The sequence below is a fragment of the Oryx dammah genome, unplaced genomic scaffold (genome assembly GCF_014754425.2).
Source record: "Oryx dammah isolate SB20612 unplaced genomic scaffold, SCBI_Odam_1.1 HiC_scaffold_24, whole genome shotgun sequence".
Taxonomy (NCBI): domain Eukaryota; kingdom Metazoa; phylum Chordata; class Mammalia; order Artiodactyla; family Bovidae; genus Oryx; species Oryx dammah.
Window position 1 is genome coordinate 31,780,700 of NW_024070208.1, and position 14,709 is coordinate 31,795,408.

The 14,709-nt window shown below is 37.5% G+C and overlaps 1 protein-coding gene across 6 annotated transcripts in view; it reads right to left on the reverse strand.

Annotated features, from left to right (window-relative positions):
• PAN3 (poly(A) specific ribonuclease subunit PAN3) overlaps window positions 1–14,709 on the reverse strand; it is a 120,354-nt gene that overhangs the window by 25,217 nt on the left and 80,428 nt on the right. For 4 of the 6 annotated variants that reach the window (XR_005725615.1, XR_005725614.1, XM_040266734.1 and 1 more), the window contains 4 exons: window positions 6,081–6,328; window positions 4,801–4,857; window positions 3,500–3,604; window positions 2,370–2,427 (listed from right to left, as the gene is read on the reverse strand). Coding sequence is in view for 4 of the 6 variants with exons in the window: in XM_040266734.1 (XP_040122668.1) it covers window positions 2,370–2,427; window positions 3,500–3,604; window positions 4,801–4,857; window positions 6,081–6,328 (468 nt within the window). In the remaining 2 variants the exon portion in view is untranslated. The remainder of the gene's footprint in view (window positions 1–2,369; window positions 2,428–3,499; window positions 3,605–4,800; window positions 4,858–6,080; window positions 6,329–14,709) is intronic. The other 2 variants (XM_040266737.1, XM_040266735.1) reach the window with 1 other exon arrangement.

The following is a 14,709-nucleotide window of genomic DNA, read 5'->3' on the forward strand; positions in this document are numbered from 1 at the left end:
TCAAACATGAAACATCTTCTAAGCTTTTTCTCTACTATACATATCTTTGGGTTGTTTTTAACTTTAATTCAATAAAATTTATCAGTATTTCAAGAGTCAACAAACTTTGCCTACAGTATAGGAAATCTTTCCCTACTGAAACATTAAATTTATTCACATATATTTCATAGCATGAGTTTTAAAGCTTTGTATTATCATTTAGAGATATTACACATTTTGTTTTAGACATCTAAATTCTTAATCTGGAGTCAGTTTTTGCATGTGGTTTGAGATGATACAACTGTAATAATACAATCTTCTACCATAAAGAAAACCATTTTTCCCAGTGCTCTCCTGTCCCCACTGATTAGCCGCCTGTGTCACTTCTCCCTAGCCTGTTCCAGTAGTCCATCTGTCTAGCCCAGTGCCATTACCACACCACAGCAGGGACTACAGACTCAAGCCAAGCCTGTCCTCCCCACACACCAGAATGCGAATCACAATCTTCAGAATGGTGCAGGGAGTCTTCAACTTTCACTTTCTGATAAATTCTATCATATACTATGAAAAGCTCTGTTATGTGCAATATAATTTTTAAAAAAGAAAGACACAAAGACCAAACCTTGATTAGAAGTGGAACATTCAGCCAATCTCCCAACCTTCCAGGGAGGGGAGAGAAGCTGAAGACTGAGTTAACTGCCAAGAGCCAGAGATGTAACCAACATGCCCCAACAACAAAACATCCATAAAGACTCCTCAGCAGCGGGATTCAGAGAGCTCATGGTTGGTGAGCCTGATGCGGCACTGAGAGGGTGGCACACTGGGGGAGGGCAAGGAGGTCCCCCACCCCACCCCCTGCCCCCACATGTCTCTTGCATGTGGCTGTTCCCTGAGTTGTACCCTTTATAATAAGCCAGTAATAGTTCATACAGTGTCCTCCCAAGTTCTGTGAGTCATCCCAGCTTATTCCCAAACCTGAGGGTATCCAGTAGAAACCCCCCAATTTGTAGTTGCCCAGACAGAAGTTTGAGTAGTTTGGGTACCCCATTTCAGCTGACATCTGAGGCAGGTGTGGTCTTACGGGATTGAACCCTTCCTTAACAATTAAACTGTTAGAACATGAAGCAGGTGTTAGTACTGTGAGTAAAAATAACTCATGTGCTTTGACTAAAATTGTCCTGAATCTATAGATTAGTTTACAAAAATTGATAGTCATTATGTCTTCCTATTCATGAGTATAGTATTTCACTCTATATATTTACCCTCACTTTCATTCATTGGAGAAGGAAATGGCAACCCACTCCAGTGTTCTTGCCTGGAGAATCCCAGGGACAGGGGAGCCTGGTGGGCTGCCGTCTATGGGGTTGCACAGAGTCGGACACAACTAAAGCAACTTAGCAGCAGCAGTAAATCTCCCTCACTGAGATGTTACATATCTTTTCTTGTATTTATTTCTAGGTATTGATACTCTGAAACTACTGTAAATAGCATATTCATTTTATTTATTTATTATTTTTTACCCTGGCTAGGGCCTCAAAGACAATGCTTGATAATAAGGAAAATTCTAATATGACCATTTCAAAGGCCATGACAGAAAAGTTTCCTGCCCATCTAAAGTGGAAAAGATCAGTCTTGAAACATAAGAGCCAGACATACTCCTCTGAATTCTTTAGCAGTCAAGAAGTTACACAGTTGACTGTGCTGAGTCCCTGATTACAACCAAGTATACTGAGATTACTGCTACAGTAAATGTATTCCTGCTATATTATTTATAAAGTTTTGCTAAATTAAACCACATTTAATCTTGCCTTTACAGAATAAGCTAGGGAAAGAGATTTTAATGCTCTCTGAGAAACACTACAATTAAGCCAAAAAGAATATAGGTTTAAACCCTGATTTGGTCAGACAATTACTAGCCGCTGATCTTAGAGGCAAGTTACTTAACCTGGCTGTTAACTTTAGTTTCCTCACAAGCGAAACAGAGGTGATAATATTATCAAGTACACCACAGGAGCTTTGCAAAGAAAAAACTTAAACACAGAAGGCCTTAGTACACAGGTATGCCACAGTCTCAGTAACAACAACAATCACTCCTACTTAAGTACCTATACTTTGTCAGGTTTCAAAAGATAATAACATTCTGGTGCACAGTGAGATAAATCAAATGGAAATTCTAAAACTGCCTATTTTTTGGATAAACTAGAATCTTGTCACATGTAGAAATATTTGAAAAACACTAGATGACCAATGGCATCTTGGAATTCTTAACTAGATTTCAAACAAATATATTCATTAAAGAGTAATTAATTAGCTGGCTTAAAGCATAAAAACTGTGGGACTACATAAGGATTATACTCTCCTTTAAAAGGATCAATCAACTTGCATTTTACCTGGCATATCCGCTTGATCGATTTGAGCCATTGTTATTAAATGTCTGTTTATCAGCTCCTAAGAAAAGAAAGTAAGTTCATTTACATCTAAACACAGCTTCTGAAATATGGACTTTTTAATGTAACTGACTAGCATAACCATCGGAGAAGGCAATGGCACCCCACTCCAGTACTCTTGCCTGGAAAATCCCATGGACAGAGGAGGCTGGTAGGCTGCAGTCCATGGGATCACTAACAGTCGGATACGACTGAGCAACTTCACTTTCACGCACTGGAGAAGGAAATGGCACACCCACTCCAGTGTTCTTGCCTGGAGAATCCCATGGACGGGGGAGCCTGGTGGGCTGCCGTCTATGGGGTCACACAGGGTCAGACACGACTGAAGCGACTTAGCAGCAGCAGCATAACCATTAACTGTTTTGGCATGTTCACTTTTCAATACTAACATCATGAAATAACATTTCCAATACTGGTAAAATGTCTAAATTCCAATCCCAGGTAGACCTGCCCATAACTCTAGTTGGTTTCAAGTAGCAGCGTCAAGTAGCAGTGTTACAACCCAGAGCCTACAGCTAGCTAGCTCTGTGGTCAATAATTCACTCCACAAACAATATTCTGGGGGTGCAACTTACTTCTGTGAAATAAAAACATTTTTGAGGATCTAAGAGTAAAATAAAATCCTACGTATCAAGTAATACCTGTTTAACAACAACAAAATTAAATTATTTTATAAAACCTACTTTGTAGAAAATTTTGAGCTTTCTTAAAATGTTCTTTTCTAGGCCAAATTACTTATTAGCTAACAACTACAGATATTAGCAAAAATTTGTTTAGAGATCAGAAACCATTTAAATTATTTTACATACTTCAAAGGCTTTTCAATGCACAGGATGTGAGGTGCAAAATTGTGGTCCATTTAAATAGCTATTCTATGCTTTGTATTACCTGCAATTGTCTTGAAAAACACGTTTCCTTAAATAACTATATCAATTAGAACTCATAAACTATCTGCTTCAGTACAGCATATCTAATTAAATAATACGATTTGAAAGGAACGCTGTTGTTTCTCCAGTTCATTGCTAAAGAACAACAGACATCAAGTGTTTCCACTCTGAACTCTGAAAGCGTACCTGTCGCAGTTCATCAGCCATGAAGAAGGAAGGTGCGTTCGCTTTTGGCTGCATATAAGCAACGTGAGGTGCAGTTGGAGGATAGATGTGGTAGTTGGGAAATACCTAAAAGATAGGGAAGGGGAAAATAGAATGATCAATTTTTCTCAACTGATAAGCTTTATCATTACTGTGATAAAGTTCTAATCTTTAAATGACAGTGATAAATTGATAACTTTTAATCTTTATATGACAGTGAATTAAAGGCCTCAGAGAATAGCTGTTATCAGCACACTTTCTAAATGAATTCAGTTAAAAATCTTTATTAGAATAATCTATTTTTTAAACTCTAATAAGAAAGGAGACATTTCTTCAGATATGGTAAAATTTTACCTCCAACGAGAGGCACAAGTGGTTTTTTGGAAGTATTTTTAAAAGGCAATTGGAAGAGAGGAAGAAAGTAGACACTAAAGGTGCTTGGGAACAGTCAGAGCATGGAGTAACTCTGCCCTGGCCGCCCAGAGAACTGCCCTCTGGAAGGGTCTCCTGCAGCCAAACTGAACAAAGTTGTTATCTAGATGCTTGTTAACACCTCAGATTAGAACAGGAAAGAGGACCAGCATCCTCTGGGTCAGCAGTGGAGGTGAACAGAAGGATGCGACAGAGTATGTACCTTCCAATCGAACTACAACAAAGCCACTAAACTCTACTGCCAGCCTCGTGTCTTTGATCCTTTCAACTGGGCTCTTCCCACCACCCTGCTTTCTTCCCATCTTCCTCTGCCTCTCCTTCCCTCCACTGGTCCACAGCACAAAATCAAAGTACACCCTAAAATATCTTCTATTTTATCCTTTCATATTTAAAGCTGAAACAAACCCTTTTTTTCTCTTTTAAAAATGAATTCAGCTGATTTCTGCTGCCCTCAGATGATTGTTCTGCTCTGGATCTCAAGCAGGAAGTGGTTTTGCAATACTTGAAAGGTTTAACTACACCTGCAAGGAGAACAGCGCCTCCTTTCCCTGGCCGTGGTTTCCTTACATCAGGAAGTACAATTGGGCTGAACTACCTCAGGTTTACCAGGAGTGTATTTTTAAGAGCTATGTGAAGGGTAAAAACATTGTGAATATCTGCCATATATAATATCCACAGAAACAGCTGAGACAGTTTTGTGACAAAAGAATCTCTTGGTTAAACTGAACTTTTTTCTACAAATGTGATAAAATAAAAATGTACGTAATTACAAAATATAATAACCCCCTCCCCAAAAGCAAAACATTGATGGAATTCTTACTTGAAAGAACCAAGGAAAGTCTCTACTCTACCTCAATTATTTGACCTTCTGCTCGGCAAGCTGTTCTGTGATAATTTTTGAAAGATCTCTGACCAAAAACAAAAACAGAACAAAAAACTATTAGCTGCTTAATTATTTTTTAGAAAGCATTTCACATGATTCACAAGTATTTCCATAAATGTTTTCACATTTATTTCTCAGACGGTGGTCACTTACAGTTGGGGGATCAGTCTCAGAGACACTAAGATTCAAGAGTCACAACACGAAGGCAGAACTAGGACTCTTAAAAGAGGAAAAATAAAAATCTGTTCTCTTTCCACTCAAACTGTCCTTCAGTAAAATATGAAATGCAATCAACCAAAAATAAATAATTAATTTAATTTATGGGATCAAAATCTGCTTGCTTACTAAAATCCAAGTACACTTTTCATATAAGCCTATCAGCTATGATTTTGTCCAATGTTTACGGTGTAGACCATCTTTCATATTTTAATGGAATCTGGCATTCTTATTCATGAGAGCTTCATCTACTATTTACTTTTCTATAGGTAAATAATCTCTGACAATGGACAAAATTACAAAATTGCAAAGGTACACCTTATGGAACATGACCTTCCCTCTCTGCCCCTCCCCCCTTCTCACTGCAGTCCTTTGGTGGCCCTTTCCCTACCTCTAACCAGGGCTCCCTGAACTCCTCCTTAGACCAGTGACCCACACTGGAGGCCTCTTATTGCCATGTGCTCCATCATCCCGAGTTCCAGCTATTAAATCACTGCCTCACCTGGCAAGTACTGACCATCAGTTTGCTTTCAGTCACTACCGTTAAGAAACCATCAACTTCTCTAACTTCTCACCAGAGGTGAGTCTACCTACACTTACAAACAAGTGTCAGCAAATGGCAATCACAGCTGGCACAAGTACTACGGGACCCCTAAAGCAAGACGTGCTGTAAAGTATTAATCTAGAGGGTGAAAATACAACCAGATTTGTCCAAAACTAGAGTTATTATTGGAATTCCTTGGGGCTCAGATTGTAAAGAATCTGCCTACAGTGCAGGAGACCTGGCTTCAATCCCTGGGTCGGGAAGATCCCCTGGAGAAGGGAATGGCAACCCAAGAGTTTTTATTACTGTAGAAACAGATTACTTTGAAGAAGTAAGAAGAGATTAGAGTTATCATCTGAGTTAGAAATGAGTTACCTTTCCACATCACAGTAAAAAGATAAAAGAGGGGGTAACCTCCTCGTCTCTGTCATTAATAAGGAGCTGCTATAAGGGCCCTCTCTTTTCTCCCATGTTTAAAGCACACATACCATTCCACTCAAAGGTGCTGGAGTCGTGTCTGTATAAAAGTATGTCGTCCCACCAACAGTTTCCTTTTGGATCACTTGACCAGAAGATGGTGTCTGAGAAACAGGATTATTCCCGGGCGTAGAGGCACTAGAAGGCACCATATAATTTGCTGGATTTGGAGTGTGGCTTCTTCTTCTGGGGGCAGGAGAAGTATGTGGAGTGATTTTGGGGGAGTGAAGAGGGGAGGATCCAGCAGACAATGACATTCCTAAAGTAGACGGAAGAGTGAAAACTGGTTTTAGAGAAAAAATCTGAAAACTAAAATGCAAATACTCATTTGGAAGAAAACATATTTAGCAAAATTCTTTAAGTGCAAAGAAAAAGACAATTTTATCTTGTCCTAGAGACAGCTCTGATTAAAGCAAATGTAAAGAATTTTTTTTCAAAAACAGTCAATTCCAAATAAATTAGGAAATTTACTATAAGAATAAGTCTCCTCCATATCAAGGTTTACATGAGAAACAATAAAAATTATTAATAAATGAATTTAATTGAAAAATTATATATAACTGTGACTATAAAATTATGCCTTTTATGAAAGTCATTCTTTTATAGAAGGCAAAATTCCTTTTTTTTGTAGAGAATCATTTAAAGCTGTGGTTATTAACAATACAATTACCACATTTCCTAAAACATGATTTAGTATCAAAAAAAATCAAACTACTTAATGAGATTTATTAGATTTCCTTGGGCCAAATACATTTAACAGAATGGTTTGAAAAAGCAAAAGAAAACTTAGTCCTAGTTGAAATAACATGGCAGCTTAAATACCATATTTTTTTAAAATCAAGAAGTATACTGTGTTGATGCCTTTTGTCTTTAAATAGGCATACACTATAGTAGACAAAATTTCTGCAGATGCATACTTAGGCCGACTGGTATTACTCTGTTCCTGAAAGTTTTACCTAAACACAACTAGTAAGAAAGCAATGTATGCAAAGTATCCTCTATCATGAATCTACGGTGAAGAAAGGGGAAGGACAACTGTCTTCACCCTTGAGGAGACTCCAGGCTAGCTGAGGAAGTAAGACCAGGTCACATGAGGAAGACAAAGAATGACTCACTGAAACACTCAAATATAAACCAATATACTGCAAACTACATGCATAAATGCAGATGGAATGCAAATTAAGTAAAACCAGGTAGAGTTCATCAAAGGCTTAATGGAGGTGATCAGTTCTGAGCAGACTGAAAATAGTTTCTAGAGCTACAGTTACACTTTCGGGGGGGGGGGGCGGGGGGGTGGAAAAAAGTTTATCCAGAAACGATTTTCTGGCTATTTGGGGAATGACTGAAAACCTTCTTCACTTTTGGGATAATAGGCCATATCATAATTCAAGTTACCAAAATGCCTCTGGTCACAAAAATATGATTCATTAAGCAGGAGTATGAATTTCAAGTACCAAGAATTCATAAAACATCAACACTGTTCTTTGAAAAGATGTAGGTAAACAAAAATAAAGTGAGAACTGAGATAATATTTATCTTTACTCTAGATAGCCCTCTGTACTTCCTATACAGTCCTGACAAAATTATGTCCCTGATTTTTCTGAGCAACTAAGTGAGGTAGGTCAGGTCACAACCACCACAGTAGAGATCAGAATTTAGAAACAGGGGGTTTTTTATCTGACCAAGGACAAATGTATGTAGCCAATAGCGAAGCCAGGTCTCAAACCCAAGTCTCCACACTTTCAACTTAACTCTTTTCTGCTGTTAACACAATGTCTACTGTACTGACATTATAACTGGTCAAGAATTTGCAAATATGTCTTAATGTCTAAAACCCTTAAAAACATATTTATAAGGAAACCAAGCTATTAAGATATAGGCTTAATTAAAAAAAAAAAAAACTGTTCCAGAGTTCTGCGTTTTCTTCTAACTCTGTATATTATACATTTAACTGTAGGTTAATCCATACTGTAAAACTTGGGAGGATTATTTTCAAAAGATAACTACTCCCCAATTATCAAGTATGAAACGCATCTAGATAGGTTTCCTAAAGCTAATCTCTAAGCCTTTCCTAGATAATAAAGCTGGCCAAGTCACTAAAGAGTAAATTTGCTTACTACCTTTGAATTAAATAAACAGCAACAAATACAGCTACCAATTCTTAAGCACTTTCCATGTGTCAGGCGCTAAACAAAGTGCTTCACAAACACCAGCCTATTTAATCCTCACAAAGATCCTGTGAGGTAGGTATATCATAGTCACCTCACAGAGGAAGAAACTAACTTAAAAATAACTTTTAAAACTTTATTGTAAAGGCAAATATAGATTATTAAACAAAAGAATTAAGATTCAACCTCAGGTCTATCTGATTCCAAAGCCTGAACTCTTAGCTAATATCCAATACAAGTGCCCAACACCTAAGTCTTATATAAGGGGACAAGTGAAACAAAAAGTAGAATCTCTCTTTAAGGCTAAATACGTGGAAAAAGATTACCAAAAACAAACTAGTAGAATTTACCAGCTCTAAGTAACAAGCTTTCTCTTAATTTTGTGGCTTTCTACTACAAAGTTTCAGCACTGAAATTTGAGTTCATGTATCTGACCAGAGGCTGACTGGAATTATTTAAACACATACAAAACACAACATGCACCACAGTAACAAGTATCACAGCCCATAAGCAGAACAAGATAACTAAATTGTATGGGAAGCGAGAAATGAAATTTAACTTCTAAACTACAGAAACATCAAATCTAGTCACAAAGGGCAAAGCTTTGTGGCACCAGTGTTTTACCAACATGTTACAGAAATATGAATAAAATATGCATATTATCTGCTTGGTGAGAGTTTTTCTGTCTGGTATTGTGAACACAATAACCACAACACTAACTTCCCACATACAATACTATGAAAGAAAGTGAAGTCACTCAGTTGTGTCTGACTCTTTGAGACCCCCATGGACTGCAGCCTGCCAGGCTCCTCCATCTATGGGATTTTCCAGGCAAGAATACTGGAGTGGGTTGCCATTTCCTTCTCCAATACAACACTATAGATGGCACAAAGCAGCAGAACATTACTACAGAAATGAGCAGTTAAAAATAGAGGTGAAATGAACAGATTTCATCTCTCACATGTAAATGTTCCTTTGTAAGTTCCATCTTTCCTTATACAGTGGGGTGGAGGCAGGGCACTACTTGTGGCTATTACAACAGTCTGCTAATAATTAGTACTCAGTCACTAGAACACTTGGGCAAATACAGCAAAAGAGTGAGGATACCATGAGAGACAATCTGGAAGAATGAAAATCGTGATTTAAAACAATGAGCTAATTAAAAAATATTTCATTTGTGTATTTATTTTTTGCATTACTTTTGTAATTCACTCCTAAAATGATATTTTGGTGACATTATATATAATAATTACACTATAATTTCTTATTAAGTGAATATACAAACTTAGATATTTAAGTTATGCTATGATAAGCTAAATGCTTTAGAATATTTGAAAAAAAATCCTTCTTAAAAGTACTGAATTCAAATAAAAGTAAGGAACAAGACAGAAATGCTCACTGGATGAATTAACTAGAGCAATTAACAAAAAAGAGATATAAAAAGTTCAAGCGTAACTTATGAAGGTAAAAGTATCAGTGTTTCTGGAGGACATTATTCTATACCTGAAAATTCCAAAAAAAAAAAAAAGACTTGTAAATAATGACAGAATGCATTAAGTAAATGGCTCCAATATTAATATATACCAAATGAATATTTGGTCTTAAATACAAACATCCATGTAAGATAATGCTAAAATAAGCATTATCTTTCCTCAACCCCAACCAAAACTACGAACACACAGAATTGTGAGATTAAAATATAATATCCACATTTTAAAACACAGCTGAAATAAAAATAATAAAAACAGTAACTCCAAGAGCAAGAAATTAAGGCAAAATTATGAATTAGAGGTTGTATCGTGGGAACTCTGGAAAATCATATCCTAGGCCAGATACAGACTCTACAAGTTGAGGCTTCAATGTTCACAATGGCATATGAAACATGGCCTTCAGCACATAAAACGTGGAGAATGAAATTCAAATTCCAGTGTAAAGCTAGGAGTCTGGAAAAGCTGTACCATCAGTCCTGCTGGAGGAGAAAACTTCTACCCACCCGCCCACAGAGGCAGAAGGTAGTCTTGGTTGAGGAGAAGGCTGGGGTGGTGTCAAGAGAAATGAAAACCCAATCCCTGTAGCCTGCACTGGGGCAGGAGAGAAAATACCCAGGAGATTCCATGTTGGGGATCCTGGTGAGGGATGAGTATAAAATTTAAATTGCACTGGCAATGGACACCTGGATAAAGCACACACCAACTATTTCAAAAAACACTTCTACAATGTGTAACACACAGAGATCGCTCTCTCTCTAGAAAATAACTCCACGTAAAGGAACTCCAAGATTCACGTGTGTACAATACTTGATCAATGCACTGAGAATCAGAACCCACAGAACAATGAATCCCAGATAACAGAAACCTATAAAGGAGATTTTTTAAAATCTACAGCTAAAATGACGAAGGTCATGAAAAAAGTGACAAACATCTCACTCAGACACACACACACACATATATCCCTGATATCTGTTCTTCTTAAACAGAACAAACTAGACTCTATAAGAGCAAAAAACATAACCACTAAAATTGAAGGGAGAGAAAAAAATCTAACAGATGAGTTAAATAGAAAAGTAGACATAATCAAAGATAAGAAAAGTAAACCAGACAAGACTCTAGAAATAAAGGTTAGAAAATACAGAAGACTGGTTAAGATACACAAAAAGGTAGAATGAGTAGGTGGGTTTCCAGGATAAAAAAGACCAAGAATACTGGAGAAGCAACATTCAAAGAAAAGCTTTGGGATTTTTCAAGAGCTAAGAAATCCTCACTCAAGAAGTACTCAACAAGAATTTTGAACAGATAAGTAAAGACAAACCTCTTGCAACCAATCAGGTGGAACTGTTGCATGCGAAAGAGAGAGAAAAAAACCCTAAAAATTACAAAACTTTGTGGAAAAAAGTGAAAGTCGCTCAGTGGTGCCCAACTCTTTGCAACCCCATGGACTATACAGTCTATGGAATTCTCCAGGCCAAAATACTGGAGTGGGTAGCCGTTCCCTTCTCCAGGGATCTTCCCAACCCAGGGACTGAACCCAGGTGTCTCACTGCAGGCAGATTCTTTACCAGCGGAGGGTATTTTAAAAGGCCTGGAAAAAAGAACTGGAGAGAGAGCCCATGGTCATGGATAGAAAGACTATACTGAAATCTTAACAACCCTCTTTGATTCACCTAAAGATTCAATACAACTTCCCTGAAGGTGCCTGGCTACTTCACGGATCCAGTCTTCAAGGCTGTCCCCTCCTCTGGTACCCTCATCAACATCACTCCTTATTTATCATCAATGAGTTCTCTAGGCCCCATCCTCACAGCAAATTCTAGGTCAACTTTCTGAAAAATTGTCTTACTCTATAAAAATTCTCTGGATGCTCGTATTTAACAATTATTCCCAGCATTTTGTACTTTATCTTTCACTGCCAGGAGCACGTAATTCAAACTGTCTCTGTGCCTCAATCCTCTCTGCATTCCCAACTACACCCTCAATGGCACGGTGCTGGCACATAATACATTTGTCAGAAAGAAACAAAGAGGTGAAAGTTTCCTCTTCTTGGTACAGTGATAGCTATGATCAGGAAATGAAGAGTGCTATCACCAGAATTATCCGAGCATAACAAGAAGTTGGGAAGAGAAAGCGAGAGTTCATGCTGTCAAGTGGCATAGATGCCAGTCGTCCCTATTTAAAAGTAAACGTCAAACAAGCAAATGCGAAAGAGAAAGAAGAGTTTGAAAGAATTTGAGATGAAGGGCATTCTTCTGACGCAGCCGTCTGAGTATCTTCGCACTACTCTTTGCAGATCTATGCAGCCTGGGTAAATCTAGATTACACTAGCATTTTAACTAAAATTGTAGATACTGTTGTAACTCAAGTTGTTAACTTTATCAAAGTTCCAATAACCAAACTAAATCCTCAGCAATAAATTGTCATGTGTGGCTACACAAAGGAGAATGGTTTAGATTAGAAATCACCAAACTATATCTCCTATTGACAGATGAATTAATTAAAGACAGAGGAAGCATCATCATCTTAACAAGAGGGCCAACTCTAACCCCAAACAGGGCATCATTTAAGAGAAAATCAGAATAAGGAATTTATAAGATCATAGCCAGGAATACAAAAACCAAAGCAACTACTAAAGATATAATTCTTACTTAATGGATTTTTTTAAACCAAAGTCCCCAATCACACCCCCTCCCAAATAAAACAATAAACGCACAGTGACAGCTCAAATAACAGACACGAAGTTTATACTCCTAAATTCTAAGAGGACCTTAAACATGCAACAAATTAATAAATCCTTTTCCTTGATATTGCTTATGATGACTTAAAAGATGGGTATAAAAGGTCAACTTCAAAACTGAGCTCAGGGCACTTTCTGTCCCGACTGCCCCGACTGGCTCTTCAGTGATTCAGAAACAAGCTTTACTTCCTAGTCCTTTTCTATCACTTGCTGCTCTTTTAAGTGTCTGGTTGTAACTACTGACAGTAAAAAGTCTGGAGTTATCGGCAATTCATACACCCTGTCAAACAAACCCCCAGGATACTCTAGGTAGCTACACTATATGCAGGACAGATTTCTACTGAAAGTTTCAGTAGGATAATTCTATTCTACTGAATAGAAATTCCTAAAATAAAATGTTAAAAAGCTACAGAATAACATCAGAAATGCGCTAAATTCTCCACGTGATGTCAACGACGATTGCATAAATAAACTGGTCTAAAATGTAATCCCTACAGTTTCTAATTAAATTCAGGAACAAAGTTTCTTGACTGGGGATCAGTAAGACCACACCCATGTTCAGAAACAGATTGAAACTGGAAGGACTTGGCACAGAGTTGCGCGTGGGACCATGACTGACCACAGTAGCATGTAGACGTCCAGATCACAAGAGAACAGGGTCTACGGGGGTTACCAGGGGGCTTCCTTAACCGTTCTTCTTCGTGAGGGGTCACTCTTCCTCCAGGAACACACATGCAATGGATCTGCTCAGGGAGGCCCAACAGAGCCTCCAAGGTCCACCAGGCAACCAATGTCCTCATAGGCGACTGGTCACCCAAACACCCTCTGCCTAGCACCCACCAGAATCCCACATGCCTGGAAGGAAAGCACATGTGTAGCACAAACCACAGTGTTTCCACAAAGGGTCTAGGCACAGAAAACCATCCTAATCAGTTAGGGAACAGCAGGAACATGCCAACTCCAAGGTCCCAGACGTCAGCCTAGGGCCAAACTTGCAGGCAGACTTTGCTAAGGACAGCAGTCTTCAGCCTGCTATGTTAACTCACTTCTGCACAGATACCCTGAGTTGTGTACTACAGTACAGTCACCACTTTTCTGGGGTAAACACTATTATAGAGAAATATCAGGGCAAATGTGTTTCTCACATCTGAACATATGCCTCAAGGAAAAACAAGTAAGCTTTAAGTCTCGGCAATGGACTTATGCTGATTCCACTATGTATGGCCTATACATACTGAGAGAAATTATATAACTAGTGATGTACACTCATGGCTAGGAAATACAGCAAAGAAAAAATAAATTTAGCTCATGTAAAAAGGAGCTGAACCTATGTGTTTTATCAGCTGTTTTCTTCAGTATCTGAACTATCTAAACATATACACTAAAAGAAAATATGTATGTTGTGGCTTATAATGAGATTTCAGCTACTAATAAATAGAAAAGGTTGCATGATATCATCAGTTGGTACATTAGTCTAGTACACTAAAATTATAGAAGCGATTCAAAAGTTTACTTATTTAAAAATTAGAGGTATATGAAACAAAACTTTATTCTCAGTAACTAACTGTTGGACTTCTAGAGTAACTCTGGGCGCCACCCAGAACATGGTTTGGTGCACACATAAAAAACAGCTGCTTTCAACAAAAACTATGCACAGCTTTTTGCCCCAAAATTCTAGTTCTGGAAAGCAGCCTAAAGAAATAGTCTTAAATCCTGAAAGTTATTTATAGCTACAATAAATGTATATGTACCCAGAGCACATACATATATGCTGATCATTAAATAGCAACATTGTAATTCAACATCTTAATAGATAAGTTTTTTAAAACTGAATGGCAATTTGAAGGACAGAGAAAACACTATCAATCAGTTGAAGTTTATTAAGGTGATAAGAGTGATTTTAGGGGAAAATAGCTCTTTAAAAGTGAAGTTCTCTGATATACACTAAATTTTCCCCATGACACAGTATGTAATTAAGAAACAAAGAAAAGCTGTTTGAATACTTAATAACTTTACCTTAAAAAGCTTCTTTTAACTTTATGTTTAGAATAACCTTGAGCATATGTTTATTTACATCAATATTAAAGTTGTCATTTTCATTGCCTTATAAATAAAAATACATCGTTAAAAATCCTAAACTCAAAAATCCTTAGTATTTCTGCTTAATGCTAATCACTCCATTAAGTCACACTTAAACAATTACTTACATTTAAAGATAAAAAGGAATCTACTTTATAAACTGCCA